General features: G+C 37.8%; 4 protein-coding genes across 4 annotated transcripts in view; 3 read left to right on the forward strand and 1 right to left on the reverse strand.

The window, feature by feature from the left end:
- LOC123878693 overlaps positions 1 to 23321 on the forward strand; it is a 317944-nt gene that overhangs the window by 176153 nt on the left and 118470 nt on the right. The window lies entirely within an intron of this gene.
- LOC123878682 (peroxynitrite isomerase THAP4-like) lies at positions 1716 to 4226 on the forward strand. Its single transcript, XM_045925995.1, has 2 exons — positions 1716 to 2218; positions 3129 to 4226. Exons 1-2 carry the CDS (start codon positions 2083 to 2085, stop codon positions 3485 to 3487), a joined length of 495 nt encoding a protein of 164 aa, XP_045781951.1. The 5' UTR covers positions 1716 to 2082; the 3' UTR covers positions 3488 to 4226.
- On the reverse strand, positions 4698 to 6515 carry LOC123878692 (transcription initiation factor TFIID subunit 10-like). Its single transcript, XM_045926006.1, has 2 exons — positions 6197 to 6515; positions 4698 to 5607 (listed from the first exon to the last, which is right to left on the reverse strand). Exons 1-2 carry the CDS (start codon positions 6364 to 6366, stop codon positions 5388 to 5390), a joined length of 390 nt encoding a protein of 129 aa, XP_045781962.1. The 5' UTR covers positions 6367 to 6515; the 3' UTR covers positions 4698 to 5387.
- Positions 8161 to 10263, forward strand: LOC123878650 (ADP,ATP carrier protein). Its single transcript, XM_045925964.1, has 2 exons — positions 8161 to 9342; positions 9384 to 10263. Exon 1 carries the CDS (start codon positions 8425 to 8427, stop codon positions 9328 to 9330), a length of 906 nt encoding a protein of 301 aa, XP_045781920.1. The 5' UTR covers positions 8161 to 8424; the 3' UTR covers positions 9331 to 9342; positions 9384 to 10263.

A 23321-nucleotide genomic window follows, 5' to 3' on the forward strand; every position in this document is an offset into this window, starting at 1 on the left:
AATCTGAACATTTGAAATCACGTTTTGCAGATCAAAGTGGTCAAATTGTATTTGAAAATTCTGTGCCAATTAAAGGGCCTAAACAGCTTGCAAACTGCTGTAACCATGGAATTAGTGAAGTGTTAGAACCACCTGAGTTAAAAGAAAATCAAGACGCTGAGTGTAGTAAGAAGGAAGCTTGTGTACACGAAGTTGGCGCTTCATCCTGTGCTTCAGCTAGTTGCGTTGCCAATAAGACGGATTCTGGTTGCAGATGTCGCTATCCACCCGCCTTTAAACAGTTTAGCTGCGCTGGAAACATTAATGGAACCTGTAATTGCAGTGATAAAAGTAAAATATGATACAGATTTTTTTTGATGTTGATGGCTTTTTCCTACAGGAAAGAGATAAGTTGTTTTTATTTAAAGTATGTTTTACCCGTGACAAATCAGTGGAATGATGCTCTCATCATTGTTACGCTTGTTAAATAACCATACAATCCCTTGTAAAACTTTTAATATATCCCATGTAAATAGAAAAACTGAATAAATTAGCTCCCATATCTTTTATAATATTTTTATTTAATTAAGTGTAAAAGCTGTAAGCTACTTTTATTTTGTTAATTTTTTCACACTGGCACTGCAGGTGCCCGAAGATTTCTTCTTTCAATTTTTTTGTGTCTTGGTCTTGTTTGTGGGTCTACGGCGAGGTTTTTTCGGAGATATTTGTGTCTTACTAGGCGTTTTTTCCTTTTGTAATCTACCTGGTTTGATTAACAGGCTATAGCTCTCGGCTGCAAACCCATACTGCGTCATATCAACCGATGATGCCTCCTTGTAACATATCTTCTGTAGGAATTCCTTCGTTTTCGGCGACATGACTCTTTGAGAGTCCATCCCAATTCCCAATGTTTATGGTTTACACTAATTTACTAGTCTAATAGATAGGTATATATTTTTTTAATTCATTATTTGGAATAATAGCATCTTCCAGAAGTGTCAGTGCAGCTAAGTTTTGTTCCTCGTGTTTGAAGTCAGCCGAAATTGGAAGTAAACAGTGAGTTCTAAACCAGAACCATGCTCGATTTCATCATGAAGCACAGCACATGAAGATAAAAATATCTAAAGTGATCAGTGCAGGGAAATATTTCTGGGTTCACTGCTTGATAACGAAAGAGAGTTCTTAAAGGTGGTGAATAAAACTAGAATCCAGTCTTCCTCCTGTAATCATATTAAAGATCTGTTGGAGATGGAGTTAAACTATTAGCTTTTACCTACATTCCTGTTTCCTGTTTATGCGTTTACATATTAATTTAAAAGACGTGTGTCAAATCTGTCTGTCACTTTTTTACAGTTGGTCCATTAAACAGATTTTGATAAAATACTATGATAAGTCAAGTGATAAGTCAATAAAATCAAAAAGCTCCCGAGATTTTCAAAAACTTTATCCATGTGGACAAAGTAGTTACTTATTGTTACCATATTATATAACAGGTATTCTTTTTATGTGTTTCAATATATTACGCACATAAATTATGTAAATATCACGCAATATCTGCGTGCGTCGACTCAATATTATTACAAAAAATACAAATGCATGCAAAAGAATATAAATAACACATACACGTTTACAATGTTACCCGTGGCTTCGGTACGGTTATTAATCGTCAAATGTAAGGCTTAAAAAGTCTAGAACCCAGAGCTGAAAAGCCAGCTCCAAAAAAACTTGTCAAATTTTCTACCTATGTAATTTTCAATTTTGGCATAATTTTCAAAATTACCTATAAACCAATTTAAATAAATTTAGTAAGGAATGATATCGGAAGAAGAAACTTAGTAAATTTAAATTAAAGCTAATTTGTATTACTTCAATTTGTGAAATTGTAGAAATTGTTAAAAAGGTGCTTCTGCCAAAATCTCCAGATTGCAGATTACGAACAGCAAATTATTTTTCTAAGAGCAAATAGCGACTGCAATTAAAGAATAATTGGCTTTACTTACTAGAAAAAAAGGAAATCCGAAGTTTACAAGCTAAACCATTAAAACCTTACAATAAGAACCCAGATTAAAACCTTATAAAAAAAAGTTGGAGAAAGCTAAGTTAATGGCTGGGCAGCTACACGAAGCTCTTGGCCCCATATCCTGGCTAGCAGGCCGATGGGTCACTGAAGACGGACGGGGCTGCTTTCCGAATATACCTGAATTTCAGTACCATGAGGAGTTACAGTTTACGTGTATTGGTAATCATTTTTATCCATACTATAATATTATAAAGTGTCTGTCCGTCTTGTACCTTTTCATGGCCCAACAGTTTAACCAATTACGACGAAATTTGGTACAGAGTTAGTTTATATCCCTGGGACGGATATAGGCTACTTTTTAACCTGGAAAACCAAACAGTTCCCACTGGATCTTCAAAAACCTACATCCACGTGGACGAAGTCACTGGCATCCTCTAGTATCTAATATATTACACCAATTAATTATACTTTGTTAACATTAAAATTAAGAACACCATGGGTATCTTCTTCATAGCCCGATATCTATCAGACTAAGCAGAAAATGTTGGAACTGATCAATCATTAACTGTACCCTTTCTCACTAACCTTTTTGTACCAAAAATGAAACTACCTATAATTTTTCATTACAATCATTTAGAGAATGTTTGTACAGATGGATATTGCAATGAAAATGAAACTCAACGTTAACCCAATGAATAAACTTATGCTAAGCTCCACTATCCTCTGGTAATGTTCATGGCATCTAACTAATGATCTACTTATGAGGAAATGCAGGCGGAGAGTTGAAAATGAGGTACATATTTCAAAAAACCCTCAATTTTTCAAAATTTCGTGCGATAAGGACAACTGTCGTAGTGACAGTTGTCCTTACTGGGCCTCTGTTGACAGAGGTCTAAATAGGTAATTTTAAGTATTATAAATAAATGTTCTAGTCCAATCAAAAAGGAAAACAGGGACATTAGAAGAGGTTAATATTTATTTTACTGTAAAAAAATCATTGTTTTAGGTTAGAATCAGAAAGAAACGGGAGTATTTGTATATTTGTATTAGTGAAAAAACCATCTGCATTTTCTCACGCTACTGGTGATGCTCATGGCACTAATTAATGTTAATCAACTTTCTCCAACAGGTCAGCCAATGTTCAACTACATGTCAATCTCAAAGCACCCCGAAAAAGGCACCCCAATGCACCAAGAACGAGGTTTCTTGCGCATAAAGCCTGGCACAAACGACCTGGCCTTCTTAGTCAGCCACAACTTTGGCTTAACCTCCCACGAAGAAGGCCACATTGACCCCGAGAAGAAGGAAATTAAACTTACAACTGTAAATATATCCAGGATGTCCTTTGCTAAGCCACCTGTAGTGAAGAAATTTATAAGGGAATTAAAATTGGTGGCTCCGAATAAGTTAGAAGTTCTGCTTTACATGGAGACTGATAATACACCTCTGACTGAACATTTGAAGGCTATGTATAGTAAATTAGAATAGCACTTGTTTTTGTCTAGATTTTTGAAACCAGTTGTTTTACTGGGATTAAAGTATACTGTCTTTACTTAGTGTTTAAGCTTAGTACCAGTATTAAAAGTAAAGAAGTAACTTTTTTATAATATTCATAGAGTAATTAATGTGGCTATTTATGTTGTACAAAATCTTTTTTTTTAAAGAATATTAGCCATTTTAATCATGACTAACATTCCCCTTTCCTCTCCAACTAAGCGTAAAGCTTGTGCTAGGAGTGGGTACGACAATAGTGCAACGACTGGGGTTTGAACCGCCAACCTTTCGAAATTCAGTCCACTTCTATAACTGTTGAGCTATTGAGGCTTAAAAAATCTCTAAATAGTATATCCCATTCTACTGCTATCCATTTCCACATGGAGCATTATGACCTGAGGGATATATTAACGTGGATGTAGGTTTCTTAAAATTCCCGTGGGAACCCTTTGATTTTCCGGGATTAAAAGTAGCCTATGTGCTAATCCAGGGTATAATCTATCTCCATTCTAAATTTCAGCCCAATCCATCCAGTAGTTTTTGCGTGAAGGAGTAACAAACATAGACACACACACACACACACACATACAAACTTTCTCCTTTATAATATTAGTGTGATGGATACAACATAATTAACCACAATAAAAATCACAGAACATGATTACCCTAGGCACGTGATAAAAATTGTTATGTACCTATCCCTGAAATGAAATAATATAGATATCAGCTTGTATGTTTTCTTTCATTCTCCCCTACTTTGGACTTTTGGAGTGAACAAGTGTAAATTAAAAATTTATAACACCCCCGACAATCCAAAGTATTTGAGTTTTCCAAAACATCATTTTCAAATAAATAATTATGTATTTAGGCAACGTCCATCTTGACAGCTTGACATTTGTCTATTGACATAGTATTATGAACCTAACGGTTATATCTAACCTTCTTTTCTACAAGAAAACTAGAAAAGAGCTGATAACTCTTAAACGGCTGAACCAATTTTTTTAGATTATAGCTAAGAACACTCTCGATCAAGCCACCTTTCAAACAAAAAAAACTAAATTAAAATCGGTTCATTCGTTTCGGCGCTACGATGCCACAGACAGATACACAGATACACAGATACACAGATACACAGACACACAGATACACACGTCAAACTTATAACACCCCTCTTTTTGGGTCGGGGGTTAAAAAAAAGCAAATTGGATAAAAATTTATTCATTTCATTAAGTTACAATTAATATGCGGTTTCACAGAACCATAACAAAATCATTACACAAACTTTGCAGTGAAGCTGGCTTGGAAAGTTTTTCTCCTATGTAGTGTGTACATTCATCCATCCCAGTATAACTTCCAAACTCAGAATTATTCATGATTTGCAAAGTGATCTATTGGCTACATGCTTGATTTGGAATAAAATTGAATTATGTACTTAAAGAATGGAATTAAAATAAATGACATACTGTAAAATCCTATACATTTATAATTTAATTGCATACATAATATTACAAATAATAATGCTCAGGCCAAGTTAAGGTTGACGTCAATGCCCAACAACGCCATAAATATCGCCGTTAATCAACGCGTTAAACTGAGTGGCCACACTTGAATGGTTTACGTCTAAAGCCAATTGAATTGGGGTTAAAATCAAATTTGCTTCATTTTTTTGACCATCAATAAAAATTTATAAGTACATAATGTTATATCTTTTACAATGGTACAGAAACCTGTGTTGCGAATACCTCACACTTGACTGGTTTTTGTAATTAATTTAATTATAATAAGACCTGTTACATGATGCCAACTATGAGCTGTATTGGACATGTTACTATCAGTTCAGATTGTTTCAAATAAATCAGCTATACTCTCTCATTAATTAAAGTAATCCTAAATTTCAAACGTAATAATGAGGTTTCTTGGCTGAAATGCCATATTCCTGTAGCGCTGGCACTAAGTCCTCCATGGTCATAACATATTTCTTTTCTTTGGGTCCCTTGGCATTCTTGGTGGTCTGGCTGATTTGGCTGGAGGTCCGCATCTTGCAGTGTTGCAGGGCATCATTTGCTATGTCGGAGAGAAACTTCTGGGAGGCGAGCGCTATAAGTCTTATCATTCTGTAAAATAAAGAATTCTAAAGTCAAAAAGAATGTAGCCCAATTGTGATAAGACATAATCAATGATTGCAATTGCTAAGCAACATTGACCAGAGTTGGTAATTGAATGGGGCTACCAACTTTGGCGTTTTCATTTCCTCTATGTATCTGAGAGCATGTCAAGACATTTGTCCTAACTCCTAGTTATTATTACTAGCATCTGATGATAACTGTAAAAAAAGCTAAGAGTCAAAAATCTTGTTCACATTTTGCTAAGCTGGTAACTGTCTACAGTCTTCCATCAAATGAGATCTGAGCCAATTTAGAAATTATGCCTTCTGGGACAATGCTGAACTAACTAAAGAAACAGTTATGAATAAGATTATTTTTTAAACATTGAATTTAAAAAAATTATTAAGTATAAAACAACTACCACAAGGTCGATTTTGATCATAATTTCATCAAAAACATAAAAAAATTAAATTTAAAATAAGTTTATTGAAATTCGAAAGTGGCTGGCTCCTTGACAGTAACTTTACAGTTTTTAACTTGAAATATCAGTTTTAGAATAAGCTTCAGTTTATAGGACTTGGTTAAAGTTTATACATACCTAGGATCCTGAGATTCGAATCCAGCCATGTTCAGGTAATAAGCAACTACAGAATCTGGTATAGAAGGGTTATAGTTTTCAAGTTGTAGCAAGAAGTCACTCAGAGCATGACCTGCGCCGCTGTCCTCGTCCATTCCAACCGATGGCGATCCCATACGACTCATCTGCATGCTATGATTAAGACACTTTAATCAATAACAACTTTGTTAAGTAACTTCACTAATAAAAACACATTAAAATTTGTTTCATCAAGATTTCCCTTTGTTTTTCGCACTTCGTACAAACTACAAAAACCTAGTCTGTGGATTAAAAAATTGACATTAGAATTTTCATTTTATTTGACAGTTATTAACAGCTACAGATTAAAAATAAAATGTCTATGGTGCCTTGTGTCAGTTGTGCCAACATAGCGCCATTAATTCTTATGACGGGGCACTTTCCATTTTATTGATGCTTGCAACACTGATTTTCCGTTTTGATATTGCATAAAACACCCTTTCAGTTATTTAATAAATCAATATTTTAATTATAATCCTTTAAAATATTTCGTGAATCCGACAATTGAAGGATAAACTATTGTTTTGAATATATTAATTCAGTTAAATTAATTTATCCTAAAGTCTTTTTTTGGGTATAAATTGATAACATTACGTAATCGTGTAGAGGAAAAATTTGCAAGAACAAAACGCTCTAATTACCAATTACCAAAGTGTTACCATTGAATCTTTTTTCCCCATATTGAAAGGACTTTTGATAGCGTAAAATAAAGCACATATCATTAACAATTTATTGTTATGTACTTTATTTATTTCTATAATTTTACTTTTGACAATATCATGTACATTATGATATATTATACATGTAGCAAAGCTAAAAGGAAGGGTTATGATTTTAGCAGTCTTTATGTATGTATGTTTGTATGTAATAGTAGGTTTGTATTTATGTGTATCCCACCGTAGCGACTAAATTACTGAGCTGATTTTGATGAATGAGTTGTCAATCAATTCGTTATTATGGACCGGATGACATAGGGTACAAAAAAAATTGACCTTGATGTTACCTCCAAAAAAGTAGGACATCAATTAATGAAAGAGGAAAAAATTCTGAGTTCTTAAATATAAATAAAGTGCAATGTTAAAATACACCAAGCAACAGAAGAACAATTTAATACTATATCCAGTGGCAGTGCACGGTTAGTAATAGGGTTTTAGTGCTGTTTAACTTTATTTTCACTTATAATAGTAACTTTTTAGCGTATATCATTTAAAAACTGTTTATTTAAAAAATTCTGTGGGGCCCAGTGGATGTGGGAAACTTTAGAAACTTTAGAAGAAATAAAAGCATGAAAGTGGTATAAATGTTCATTCTTTTATAAAAACAATTTTAAAATTAAATAAAATGTTCTTCGATATTGCGTTTCCTATTAAAAGTACCTATATTGGATATTTAATTGATGTAAAATAGTCTGTCTAGTAAAAAGTAGCTGGGAGATTATGCATATATTATTTGTAGCAAATAAAATACTAAATACCTACTAAATTAATCCCAACTTAACCTAATCACATTTTTAACTCAAATCAGCAGCGTGATTCAGTACACTCGATTCGGTAAGTTATCGAATGAAAATACATAGTTACCGAATCGAGTGTTCTGAATTAATAATGGTATAATAATAAATCAGTTTTAAATGTGGAATGTTTATTATACAGTGAACAGAAATCGTGTGGCTTCTATAGTAGTCCTCATAAGACACAAGGGATTAAGAATCGGGAACTCTGTGATTTTTGAGACAATTTTTTTTTACTTTCAGGAAATCTTCTGCTTACATTAGGAATAATAATTTGTACAGGTTTCGATATTAAAATAAAGAAGGTTGAAAAGCTGTGTTACCAGATATAATAAAGCTATTGGGCTAATCATTGATATCGCATTGGCCACACTGACCTCGTGGAAATTATCTTTAATGTTGGCAACATCCATCCCTTCCTTCTTTTGCGCCGCTCCTCTAGGCAGAACTGCGAGTGAACGTGATCGATCGAATTTTAAAAAAGGCACACACCTACCCCTGTGCTCCCGAGATCACGAAATTACTTTATATCTCCTGATAACAAAAATCGGGAGTTGGTATTTCGTGATTTTATCATTTCGCGTGTGAAACTCTCAGATTCCCACCGCACGCCTGCGAGGCATATAGTCCAGTGAAAAAGGGTCCAACTAATTGGAACAAAATGTCGAAGAACCTCGCAGATCCCGTCGCGTTCGCGAAGGACTTCCTCGCCGGCGGCATCTCCGCCGCCGTCTCCAAAACGGCCGTGGCGCCCATCGAGCGAGTAAAGCTGCTGCTGCAGGTGCAGCACGTCAGCAAGCAGATCGCCGTGGACCAGCGCTACAAAGGTATCGTGGACGCCTTCGTGCGCATTCCCAAGGAGCAGGGCCTGCTCTCGTTCTGGCGCGGCAACTTCGCCAACGTCATCAGGTACTTCCCCACGCAGGCGCTCAACTTCGCCTTCAAGGACAAGTACAAGCAAGTGTTCCTCGGAGGTGTCGACAAGCACACGCAGTTCTGGCGCTACTTCGCGGGCAACTTGGCGTCGGGCGGAGCCGCCGGTGCCACCTCCCTATGCTTCGTGTACCCGCTCGACTTCGCCCGAACGCGGCTCGCCGCCGACGTGGGCAGGGGCGACGGCCAGCGCGAGTTCAAGGGCCTCGGAAACTGCATCTCCAAGATCTTCAAGTCCGACGGCCTCACCGGTCTGTACAGGGGTTTCGGTGTGTCGGTGCAGGGCATCATCATCTACCGCGCGGCCTACTTCGGCTTCTACGACACGGCGCGCGGCATGATGCCCGACCCCAAGAACACGCCCATCGTCATCAGCTGGGCCATCGCGCAGTCCGTCACCACCGTGGCGGGCATCATCTCCTACCCCTTCGACACGGTGCGTCGGCGCATGATGATGCAGTCCGGCCGCGCCAAGGGCGACATGCTGTACAAGGGCACGCTGCACTGCTGGGCCACCATCGCCAAGACCGAGGGCGCGTCCGCCTTCTTCAAGGGCGCCTTCTCCAACGTGCTCAGAGGAACCGGCGGCGCCTTCGTGCTCGTCCTATACGATGAGATCAAGAAGCTCATCTAAATCATTTAATGTCTTACATTAAATGATTTAGATGAGCTGTTGAGAATGATGTAAATGATTGTTACCATAATTTCAATTGTGATTCTAAATCACGCCTAGCCACTCCCCTGTGAAATCATGTATTAAGTATTTAGGATCTACACAAAAAAAAGAAACCTAGTAACTTATTTTTAGTTAAATAAAATGATTCCATATATTTTTCGTTTCATTAAAGTAAGTCACAAGTGTTACATAATTTAACAATGCATTGTAGCGCTCAGGGTTAATCTTTATCATTAAGTACTAATAACATCTGTTCTAAATTTGAAATCAGTGATCTTGAAATAGAGAATTTTCTGATCATATTTCTCTGTAGTGACAGTTATGTAATGACCTCATTTGTGTTTGGCGTTTGAGGCCAAGGCTAGGTGACAGACTTCATTCTAACCTCTACTCATGTATGATACACTAAATTAGTGTTATTATTATCCTGGTAGTACAGTAACCAACTTAACATAAAAGGGAGTGATATAAAAATGTGTAGTGAGTTATGTAATGCTTGAATTCAATTTGCTGTGGACTGTCTTCAATCATGTGATGTTGGCAGCTGTTATGTAATGCCAGGACGCAGTGCGAGTGTGCTTGTAGAAAAAACTGTTCCACTTATAGTGAACCATTGTTTTGTGCTCTTATTTTGTGATTTTTGACTTAAAATGAACGTCATTAGTCTGTTTTATAGCTGTCTTATTTTAAAATTCTGCTAATAATTAGTGTATAACGTTGCTTCAAGTCAAAAATTACAGAATATGTGTATAATCCATGTAACTTAGTAGGTAACATATTTGGGTGCGTGCGAGGTGTGTGGCGAGTAAACTAAGTGAATTGTTCCCTCGGGTGTGAGTTTTTTGTAAGGAAAACTTCATGCAATACGAGAGATTAAAATATTAAAACGTTTATCTGTCTTTTTATTTTATTCTTCCATTTATTTTGTTACCTACTAAGTTTTGTTCCTCTTACACAGCTCTTTTTGATTTCACTGATTTATCTCTGTAAAACTTTCAGTTACATAAGTAAATTACTTATTGCAAGTACCCAAATAATTACATAACTGAAAAATCGCAGGATTATAATTACAATTCAATAAAACAAGACTTAAAATTGAGTACCTACTTAGATAAATGATAATAATTAATTTAACTCTTAGGGTTCCCTACCACAAATGGATAAACGGAACCTTATAGGATCACTTTGTTGTCAGTCTGTCTGTCTGTCTCTCCGTCTGCTACTAATAAAAATTACTTAATTCAGCACTTGTGCCATAGTGGTCAAGTCTTCAGCCACTTTAACTTTAGAGGTTCGGGTATGCACCTGTAACTTTTTACAGTGCATTTTAAGCATTAATGTTATTTTAATTGTGAATGAAAACATCAGGAGGAAACTTTGCATGCCTGAGAGTTGTCTATTTTCTCAAAGATGTGTAAAGTCTGCCAATCTGGGCCAGCGGGGTAGACTATTAAAAAAAAAATTAATTAGAAAAGCATGAGAATTAAAAAAAACTGATGTTTCTAAAAGCTTGCTATAAAAACTTAGTTTTATACATATTGGTATTTTCAAATGAATTTTTAGCAAACCATTTCAACAATGAAAGTTTAAAGTTTATTATAGGTAATTTTAGATCAATAAAAGTTTGATTTTAATTCATTTAGTAAGTATGGGACTGGCATATAGGTCACCTTTAAAAGGCCCTTAAAAATATCACCAAAACTTGGTCCGAAATAGCATTATTTTTTGGAAAAATCAGTTTTTAAAAATTCCCTGGTTTTTAGGGTTCCGTACCGTATCCAGAGAAAAAAACTGGACAATTGTGATTCGGACTCGCAGACGAAGGGTTCCGTACCATCATACTGAATATTTATCGACCTAACATTTTTATGTAGAAACACTGCAAGTTATTAATGTTATTCAGTAAATTAATTTTTTTGTGATGTAATCATAAATTCTCGATTTTTGGATTTTTTCCTTTACTTGTGCTGTAAAACCTATCTACCTGCCAACTTCATGATTACTCTATAGGTTTTCTTGACACATTTCATGACAGACAGACAGACAAAAACGTGATCCTATAAGGGTTCCTTCTTTTCTTTTGAGGTACGGAACCCTTATAGGATCATTCATCATCACTCTGTAAAGCCTCGGAAATCGGAAATCAAAACCTATACTTAGGTTATACTTCCCGTTGACCTAGAACCATAAAAGGCAGGTAGCAATATCATGGCACAAGTAAAGGGACAAATCGGAAAACCGTTTGGTCACATTAACCAATACATCATATTAAAAAAAAGTATTATATTTTCTCGTACGTCGACGGTACGGAACCCATCGTGTGTGAATCCTACTCGCACTTGACTTTGGACTGGACTTTGATTTTTGGAGATAAGTCAAAAACCTACTTCGTCTGTGATGGCGTTTGCTGGCGCGCGTGCTGTGCTTGTCTGGAGTGTTTTTTTTTGTTAAGAGTGGCTGGTTTTTGTGTTAGTTGGTGTTTTTTGGTGGTTGAACTGACTGGGAAGCGCTCTAGGGAGGCACCGCGCGTGTGTCGGCGGGCGCCGGCGCAGACGGAGTCCATACTTGTATAAATTCAATAACTTGAAAATATCTACAAACTTGACATTGGCTAATCAGAGTAAAGCCAGATTTAAAGAACAAAAAAAAAAAAAAAACCTAACGAAATGGAAGTGTTTTTGAGTGTAGTTTTAGTGATGCAGCTGCTGCCGGTGATGTCTGGGAATCCCTGCAGATATGATGACGTCACGCTCCAGCGTCGACGCGCGACGGTGTCTTACGTAAACGAGTGACGTCATACCGAACGTAGTTGGTAGGTACTTGGGTAGGTATTTGAACTTTGATATAATTAACTATAAGGTCACAGTTGAAACGTGCTATCTATAAAATATATTAGATAGTACTTAGGCCTATTTTTAGGGTTCCGTGCCTCAGAAGGAAAAATGGAACCTTAAACAGCATAAGTTGCATAACGCTTGGAATTGTGAGTCTGTTCCTACCATAGATACAAAATATATTACAGCCTGCGTCAGGTCACGACCCCCGGCAGCCTAGCTCGCAAGATATCGATTGGATCGCTTCGCCAACTACCCCCGACTCTAGCCTTCTGCGTCCAGTCTGTTACATAACACTTGGAACTGGCGCAAGCCTGCTCTACCGTAGACACAAAATATATTACAGCCTGCGTCAGGTCACGACCCCGCGTCGCCTAGCTCGCACGATATCGATTGAATCGCTTCGCCAACTACCCCCGACTCTAGCCTTCTGCGTCCAGTCTGTTACATAACACTTGGAACTATCGCAAATCTGTTCTACCATAGACACAAAATATGCCGCTACAGCCTGCGTCAGGTCACGACCCCGCGTCGCCTAGCTCGCACGATATCGATTGGATCGCTTCGCCAACTACCCCCGACTCTAGCCTTCTGCGTCCAGTCTGTTACATAACACTTGGAACTATCGCAAATCTGTTCTACCATAGACACAAAATATGCCGCTACAGCCTGCGTCAGGTCACGACCCCGCGTCGCCTAGCTCGCACGATATCGATTGGATCGCTTCGCCAACTACCCCCGACTTTAGTCTTTTGCGTCCAGTCTGTTGCATAACGCTTGGAACTGTCGCAGGTCTGTTCCGCCAAAAGCTACCAAAGTCTCGAGCATTATTTTGATACGCACGATGCGGCTGACTTGACATCTATTCTATAAAAATATTGGGGTACTACATACCTACCTATTATACATTATCTCGCAAATCTTGATACTATTACCTAATTGTCAAAAGTTTAAAAAGAAGATTCAAAGAGTTGGTGACTTAAGGAACTGGGTGAACAGTATTAAATCCATAAATGCGAAATTGTGCCTGCTTCTGTCTTTTACCTTACCTTTTTTAAAAACTAGCTACCTTACCTTTTTTTTGAAAAACTGGCTCTTGGGTGCAATCAGTCCTGTTAGGAAGTAATAATGCAACCTAAGATGAAGCACGCCTGCCTAGAAGATGCCTTTATTCACTCTTGATTTGAAGGACCTATATTAACATTGGAGGGGAAAACTGATGATGGAAGGGCGTTCCATATCCTAGCGGTTCGAATTAAGAAACGAGGAGGCAAATTGCTTCGTACGTGTCCGTGGAATTTTGACTACGTACGGGTGCAAATCTTGGCGATGCCTTGCAGTACCATAGTAGAAATGTTAAGGAAGAACCAGATCAAAAAGTTCTTAGGGACACTTTTGTAAATCCATATTAATATTATAAATGTGAAAGAGTGTCTGTCTGTCTATCTATCTATCTGTCTGTCTGCTATGTTTTCACGGCCCAACCGCTGAAGCGATTTTAATGAAATTTGGTTTTAATGGAACTTGGGATACATCCCGGGGAAGGACATAGGCTACTTTTTATCCCGGAAATCAAAGTTCAAACCGGAGTTCCTACGGGATTAAAAAAAACCGAAATCCACGCGGGCGAAACCGCGGGCATTCTCTAGTATTGTACTAATTAGATACATTTTCACGGCCTACCCATTTAATCCTTTTTCACGTATAGATCAAAGTAGCTTGCATCCCGGAGGCTCTCTAAGCCTACTTTTTATTCGGGAAAATCAAAGACTTCCCACGGGATTTTTAAAAACCTAACAATCACCATAGTTGGCATTTGGCAAAGAGATTCAATCAATACGTTTGTAAGTTGAAGTTTGTTACATAACATCTCCTCTACCGCCGTCATAAGCCGTCTGAGACGTGCCTTTTGTGAAAACCGTTCACAAGTTTTGGTAATGTCAATAATATGTATGAGAACTGAGGATGTCCGCATTGCACCAAAGTTAGGAATTAGAACACAAGTTTTTTTACAAGAGCAATGTCCTTACATACTGGTTCTTAGGTTCCCTCCGGCCGTCTCCGATCCATTGTGATAGCTTCCACTTTTCACAGTTCCTTGGTAATACTCAAAAGGAAAAACGGAACCCTTATAGGATCACTTTGTTGTCTGTCTGTCTGTCAAGAAACCTATAGGGTACTTCCCGTTGACCTAGAATCATGAAATTTGGCAGGTAGGTACCTAGCTCTTATAGCACAAATACAGGAATAAATCCGAAAACCGTGAATTTGTGTTTACATCATTTTAAAAAAAATTAAAAATGTGTTTAAATTTTCAAAGTACTATACCAAGTGGGGTATCGTATGAAAGGGCTTACCTGTACATTCTAAAACAGATTTTCATTTATTTTTATGCATAATAGTTTTTGATTTATTGAGCAAAATGTAAAAAAATACCCGAGTACGGAACTCTTGTCCAGCGAGTCCAACTCGCACTTGGCCGGTTTTTCTGACTGGATTTAGAGTAGCTTCCTCAGGGTCTACGATGTGTTTCCCTAGGTGGATGCCACGATGCCAATGCATTAGAGCGGGGGAATAGCAGATTTCATGGAGTCCAGGCATAGTCACACTAATATTATAAAGGCGAAAGTTTGTATGTGTGTGTGTGTGTGTATGTTTGTTACTCCTTCTGCGGCTGAGGCTGAAATTTGGAATGGAGATAGATAATATCCAGGATTAGCACATAGGCTACTTTTATCCCGGAAAATCAAAGAGTTCCCACGGGATTTTTAAAAAACTACATCCACGCAAACGAAGTCGCGGGCATCAGCTAGTCTGCAGATATATGTACCCTGGAGATTAAAGTTGTACATGTGACCCTGCCCTGGATAGGTAATAGGCTAAGATCTATCTATAGATTAGAAAGTACCCTGACATTACAATATTGCAGTAAAATACCGAAGACGTTGCGGCCTTGGCTCACGTAGGGTCTACCTATTAGTAAGTAAGTAGGTACATAGTTACATAACAGAGTTTTCCGAACAAACGCCGGCGCCGCGTCATTCGTCGTCATTCACTCGTGACATGGCTACATAATCGACGAAAAACCACTGCGTTTTTATTTTTAAAATCACTTTCGTAACGAATTTTCAACGAAATCTGATTCTCATATAACAAGTGTAAATTAAAAATTTATAACACCCCCGACAAGTGAAGGTTACAGTAATAACTAGAAAAGAGCTGAACCGATTTTCTTGGATTATAGCTAAGAATACTCGATCAAGCCACCTTTCAAACAAAAAAACTAAATTAAAATCGGTTCTTTCGTTTAGGAGCTACGATGCCACAGACAGATACACAGATATACACGTCAGACTTATAACACCCCTCTTTTTGAGTCGGGGGTTAAAAATAGAAAAGTCAAGTAAACTAACAAAGTGCTTCATCCCAACGTTCATCTGTAAATATATTTTTTTCTCTTGTCTGGCTTTACAAAGATTAGCCAATGTCAAGTGTGTAGTTATTTGTAACAAGTTAGTTAACTGTTAAACTATTCAAGTATGGACCCCGTCTGTGCCGGCGCTCGCCGATATACGCACGGTACCCCCTTATAGCGCTTTCCAGTCAGTTTTAACAAAAAAAACACTCCAAAAAGGCAGAACACGCCCGCCAGCTAATACCAACACAGACGAAGTCCTCATCTGTTAATATACCTATATTAGACCAGTAAAAGCCCCAAAATGTGGCAGTGTTTTTGGGAAAATTCCTGTTTAACCTGCTTAACCGTGCTAAGTTACTAATTTTTCGTAACTTAGCACGGTAATACGGGGTCTATACATATATGATACGGGGTCTATAAATATTAAATAGTAATACGGGGTCGTTCTCTAAAATTTTCCACGTGACTCGTGGTCGCAATTACCTTTATCTCCTTACAAATTACACAACTAAATATTTAACAAGACCGATTATACTTAATCGTCGTTATCAGCAAGTTCTAGATCACGAAAATTATTCTATGACATTGACATCCTTACAACTCCAGTAATTCGCGACAACCGAATCTTATTGGTTGTCATGTAAAATAATAATAGAAAATTCAGTTCCTTCATACCTACAGAACTAAGTATATAATTGACAATTCTATAAAATAAACTTAAATCTAAATCAGATCAGCCTGGCTCTCCTTTTTATGGTATTCCCTTTGGATGGTCTAACTAATTCTTTGCCCAAGGTAGCTGCCAGCTTCGGTTGACTCTATAACCCTTTTCGAAACTCAAAAAAGCTCGAGCCCCCGGGCCCCAAGGTCTCTACGCTAAAAGGCACAAAATATGAAGCTCCCATTGAGGTTGTCACATTTGCGCCTCTTGGCGTTCTGCGCTGGTGGCCGCTGCATTCATTATAGACCAAAGATCAAAGTTTAACTACCTATGGCTACGAGTGTTATGTAGATCATTCATTGATTTCGTTTGACTGTGAGCGCATCGCGCTCTTGATTGGGTTCCGACTTGGCTGGCTCAAGTCCAGATACTCGTAGAACGAGTTCTTAAATCAGCGACATTGAACACAGAGGTTAAATAAACTCGGAGGTTGAAATATCTTTATGTGCAACATATTAGGTATGTTATTAAACCCCGATCCAAAAAGTGTGTATCTGTGTATCTGTCCGTGGCATCGTAGCTCCTAAACTAATGAACCGATTTTAATTTAGTATTTTTTGTTTGAAAGGTGGCTTGATCGAGAATGTTCTTAGCTATAATCCAAGAAAATCGGTTCAGCCGTTTGAAAGTTATTAGCTGTTTTCTAGTTACTGTAACCTTCACTTGTCGGGGGTGTTATTTTTTAATTTACACTTGTGTAAAATGAAGGCAGAGTTTGTCAGTCTTTTGAGCAACTGCAACAGTAATAGAAGAAACGTTAAGTATATAACCAGCAATTTATACATCAAAATTCCTTTGGTAGGTACCTATAAATTGGACCTATTCCTCCAAGTCGTAAGGTACCTAATCCTAAATATTCTGTGGTGATTGGTATTTGGTGAAGCCATTGCGAAAGTGTGTCTGTTCTGTCTGCTAGCTTTTCACAAACCATCCATTTATCCCATTTTGATGAAACTTCAGGGTAGTTAGCACAGAGATAGCTAGCATCCCGGGGTTCTTTTTATGCCGGGAAATCAAAGAGTTCCTATGGAGGTTTTAAGGCCCATCTGTTAAATCGATTTTGACGTTTGGTAAAGACTTAACAGGGCTCTCTCCGTCACTCGTTTCATACAATCGTAGTTCCAATTTCATTTGAATATTAAGCAACCAAAGTCCATGAAATTTTGCAGACATATTCTAGACACTAATATCTGTGTCTGTGGTTTTCCAGATTTCTTCCGAGAGAGCTTGCATGTCGGAGACGTACCTAGGTTACTTTTAACCGACTTCAAAAAAAGGATGAGGTTCTCAATTCGTCGGAATCTTTTTTTTTTTTTTTTAATCTCGGAGAATCAAAGAGTTCCCACGGGATTTTTGGAAACCTATATCCACGAGGACTAGTTGCGTACCTAATATTTTACTTTTAGTGGAGGAACTTCGTTTGCCGTCTTTTCTGGGAGACCATCATATTATTTTCCCAAGAAAACTTACCATTATACTTATTATGATTAATGGAAGGGGTCAATATCCTGAGCAATGAGGGTTACGATGCAAAGAGAAGTCAAGCGTATCTCTTTAAGAAAAAAGAACGCTTTAGAAAAAGGTTACAACATCAGTTAAAAGTATGTCAGTTATATACCCTAGTACTTTCGTTTGTCGTCGAAATATTGTAATCGACTGTGGCAGATTCTGATTCGATTCTGACTTGCACGTGAAAGCTACTATAAATAAGTACAAGCACTTACTCCAAAACATAATTGCATGTCTACTTATTCGCAAAATTTTAATAAAATTTGCGGTTCTTTTAAGCAATTGCAGTTTAGCACTTTTTGGGGCTTCCGTACTCCAAGGGACCCTAATACGAAGCCTACGCTGTCCGCCCGTATTCCGTCTATCTGTCAGCAGCGTGCTGTATCTCCTGAAGAATTTCAAAATGATCGCTATGTAAATCAAAAAGTTTTTCGTATGCGAGTCTGACTCGTTTAATTCACGATATAGGCCCTCGCTTGACCACAATCTCACCTAATGGAAAGTGATGATGTGGACTAAGATGGGACGCTTTTGCTAGGAACATGTCTACCTAGAAACCTATTCACTCTTGCTTTAAGAGGGCTCTCTCCGTCACTCGTTTCATACAATCGTAATTCCAATTTCATTTGAATATTAAGCAACCAAAGTCCATGAAATTTTGCAGACATATTCTAGGAACTAATATCTGTGTCTGTGGTGTTTTAGATTTTTCTAAAAATATGTAGTTTTAAAATTACAGGGGCTCAAAGATTTGTATGTAAATTTTTAAGACCGCGTAACTTTGAAACCTTTGGACTTTGGTTGCTTAATATTCAAATGAAATTGGAACTACGATTGTATGAAGCGAGTGACGGAGAGAGCCCTGTTTACCCGGTTGTGTATAAGTATTCAGTACATACTAAGGAGTCAGTACAATGTAAAGTCAGTGAATTACCTAACAGTGTGTAGGAATATAATGTACATCTTAATTGTTTAGACTTTAGACCACTGCAATTGGTTTAAACTGGGTGAACTAATTATTGTACAAGTCGATACTAAGTAGGTAATTTAATTAGGTAGTCCATACTTACTTAATATTATAAAGGCGAAATTGTGTTTGTCTGTCTGTCTACTAGCTTTTCCGATTCCGACAGTTTTAAACCGATTTTCATGAACTCTACAGAGTTAGCTTACATCCCGGGCACAGATATAGGCTACTATTTATCCTGGAAAATGAAAGAGTTCCCACGGGATTCTTAAACCGATTTATATGTTTGGTTCAGAAGTAACCTGCGTCCCGGAAATTGACATAATATGCAACTTTTTATCCCGGAAAATCAAAGAGTTCCCACGGGATTCTTAAACCGATTTATATGTTTGGTTCAGAAGTAACCTGCGTCCCGGAAATTGACGTAATATGCAACTTTTTATGCCGGAAAATCAAAGAGTTCCCACGGGATTCTTAAACCGATTTATATGTTTGGTTCAAAAGTAGCCTGCGTTCCGGAAATTGACATAATATGCAACTTTTTATCCCGGAAAATCAAAGAATTCCCACGGGATTCTTAAACCGATTTATATGTTTGGTTCTAAAGTAGCCTGCGTTCCGGAAATTGACATAATATGCAACTTTTGCACCCGGAAAATCAAAGAGTTCCCACGGGGTTGAAAAAAAACCTCGAACCTTGGAACCCTCGTAGCTTTAGTTTTAAGTAAGTTTAACAATTTCGACCATCAAAAGGAGTACAAATGTACCTACTTTGAATAAATGATTTTGACTTTGACTTTGACCTAAATCCACGCAGACGTAGTCGCGGGCATCATCTAGTCTAGTCATCTACAAATTAGGTAATATGCCGCATAAGATGACGTCGTTTCATCCGTAAACTTGGAATGCTCTTATCAATATCTACTAATGTGTGTTATCACACATTATCAAGACTTGAGACAGCACGTTCAATGAAAGTGTTGAATTAAATGATAAATTTGTTACAATTTTGGTATGTAGGTACCTGTGAAAAAATTCTCAGTCATACATACTTACATTTACTTACTAAGTAGAATACAATTGTAGGGTTCCGTATCCAAAGGACACCAATGGGATCCTATTACTAAGTTTCCGCTGTCCGTCCGTCTATCGGTCTGTCAGCAGGCGGTATCTCATGAACCCTAACAAATAGAGAGATGAAATTTTCACAGAATGTGTATTTCTACTGCCGCTATATAACAAAAATAATTAAATTTTCTAAATGGCCACCATGAAAATTAAAAAATAATTAATGAGTACTTATTATTATCTTGTACGATGGTATGGTACGGACTACGGAGCCCTTGTGCGAACTGCGAGTCCCACTCACACTAATTGACTGGCACTTTAGACTGCATCATCACTCACCACCAGGTGAGATCGCGGTCACGGGCTAACTTGTATCAGAATAAAAACCGATCAAGGGTTCCGTCACATTGTACAAAAAATAGCGCTTTTTAATTGTCATGGCTGCTATTTTGAAAATATTATTTGTTGTTACAACGGCAATAGAAATACACATTCTTTGAAAATTTCAACTTACCTTAGCTATTACCTATAAATGGTTACGAGATTACAGCCCGCTGACAGACAGACAGACGGATGGACGGAAAGACAGAGGAGGCTTAGTAGTAGAGTTCCGTTAGCACCCTTCGGATACGAACCCTAAAAAAGCGATAATTGACCTTTTAAATTTAAAAAAACCTATAAAAAATAAAGTAGGATTATAAAATAATAAGTTTCACTTATATTAAGTGTTATTATTATTTATTTATTCGTACGTTCAACTTTAAACACAGTAAATTACAGATAGCTTATATTATATGTTTAAATGTTTAATCGATAATCTATGACGCCCTTCTGTAAGTAGGTTAAACCGGCATCAAAAGGTCCAAGGTTTATCGGTCGGCAGAAAATTATGTGATTTTGCGACTTCTTCGCATAGGTATTTTACGTTACCTATTTACCATTTGATACAGAGGTCAAATCATCCTGATATTTTTTACGTCGGAACAATAGAGTTCCGTAGTCCGTACCATAGTATAAGGAATAACACTTTTTAATGAACATGGTGGCCATTTTGTTATTTTTATTATGAGTTGTTATAGCAGGAAGCCACAGTGGCAATATTTTGTGAAAATTTCAACTCTCTACTTATAACGGTTCAAGAGATACACTCTTTGGCAGACAACGGACGGACGGACAACGGAGACTCGTAATAGGGTCCTGTTTGCTTGTTTCGGTTTCCTACGGAACCCTAATAAATCCACGCGGATGATGTCTGTAGCTTCGTAGCCCTCGTAGATTTAGTTTTAGTTAATTTATCATAATCACCATTGATTTCGAAAGAGCCACCCCTTTTAATCACCATTAGGTACATCACAATCTTAAAAATTCCACAATTTGACAACCAAATTGTACTATGTATAAATAATATCCAATTTGAACAAATTAGGTAGGTAATTATTATTTTAATTTGATTTATTGAAGTCGCGGGCATTTTTAATTTAATCCATACTAATTTAATAAATGCGAAAGTGTCTGTCTATCTGTCAGCTACTTTTTCACGGTCCAACAATTTAACCGATTCTGACGAAAGGTACAGGGTTAGCTTGTATCCCGGGGACGGACATAGGCAATTTTTTTATCCCGAAAAATCAAAGAGTTCCCGTGGGATTCCCAAAAACTCATCCGCTTAACCGATTTGTATCAAAGGTACCGAGCTGTAGCTTGCGTCCCTGTAATTGACATCTAGGCATCTTATTATCCCGGAAAATCAAACAGTTCCCACGGGATCTTGAAAATCTAAACCCAAGCCGACGAAGTCGTGGGCATCCTTTAGTTTAATTTAAAACATATTTATTGTTAACAAAATTACAAAGAGTAAGAATACAGGATACACTTAAAAACCAAAGGGCTACCTGATCACTATAAAGTGATCTCTTCCAAGTAACCCATACTTTATGAACTTATTGATATACTAGGGGATGCCCACGGCTTCGCCCGCGTGGATTTCGATTTTTTTAATCCTGTAGGAACTCTGATTTTCCGGGATTAGTAGTCTAGTCCGTAGGGAGTAATAGTAGCCTATGTCCTTCCCCGGATTGTAGCCCAAGTCTGTACCAAACATTCAAATCGGTTGAGTGGTTGGGCCGTGGAAACGTAGCAGACAGACAGACAGACAGACACGATTTCGCATTTATAATGGAAAAGTATGGATAAGACGGGGAGCCGCAATGCAGCTCTCCATATCTTCTAGTAATTAATTTAGAATAATAACCAAGAAATTCCAATTTCCCATCCAAATCCGTTACATAAGCATTTAACCTGCAGCGTATCGCGTAACCTTGCTCCGCAGTGTGCGTGTGCCTGGCGCCGCGCCAGCCGCCGCACGCAGCGCCCGGTGGGCATTCATTTACGAATATAGCTTATCTATTGTCCGATGCAATTTCGACGTTTTGTTTCAGCAGTGGTTTTCATAAACAACCACTTCTTCCACTTCACTGATGGCTTCTAGATTCAATTAAAAAATCGGTTAAATACGAGTCAGATTCGCACACGAACGTCTGTACTTACAGGTAGTAGGTAGGTCGTAGGTAGTTACTAGTTTTTTAGGGTTCCGTACCCCAAAAGGAATAACGGAACCCTTATAGGATCAGTTTGTTGTCTGTCTGTCTGTCAGTTCGTCGTGTCTGTTTAGAAAACCTATTAGGGTACTTCCCGTTGACCTAGAATCATGAAATTTGTCAGGTAGCACAAGAACGAATAAATCCGAAAACCGCGAATTTGTGGTTCAATGTCATCATTATCAGACTGTGGATGTCTACTGTTGGACATAGGCCTTCCCTAATGAGCGCCAAGTGTAAGAGTAAGACATTGCCACGTGCCTTTCATGATTCTAGGTCATCAGGTAGACCCTGTTTTCTTGACATACATGACAGACAGATAGTTTTTAGGCTTGAGGAATTAGGTATTCGTCCGCGACGTAGGTACACTGGTAAGGATGGCCATGCCTCGGAGCCCGCAACTCATTTAAGTACCCCCGATTGGCCTTCGTCCAATCAAAGAAGACCTATACAGCAACGGCCTTCAGTAGGGCAAACCTAACCAACCAATTTGACGAATGCCTATAAGTAACCAAAAGCTATGCGATGGCAAGAGTAGATAATTTAGTCGCGTATTTTACACGTGTCTACATGGTATCCTACAGTTACAATGTGACAGATATTTTGGCGCGGAAATGCTGCTTAAGTACATGAAAATATATTTTTACTATTAGATACTTAGTTGCTAAACAATTCATTTGCACGTGGATCGAATTGAGCGCCTAGCCAATTTTTTATTTTATAAGTAGTTAAGAGGGGTCTCTCCGTCACTCGCTTCATACAAACGTAGTTCCAATTTCATTTGAATATTAACCAACCAAAGTCCATGAAATTTTGCAGACATATTCTAGAAACT

Source organism: Maniola jurtina, chromosome 26 (genome assembly GCF_905333055.1).
Source record: "Maniola jurtina chromosome 26, ilManJurt1.1, whole genome shotgun sequence".
NCBI lineage: Eukaryota > Metazoa > Arthropoda > Insecta > Lepidoptera > Nymphalidae > Maniola > Maniola jurtina.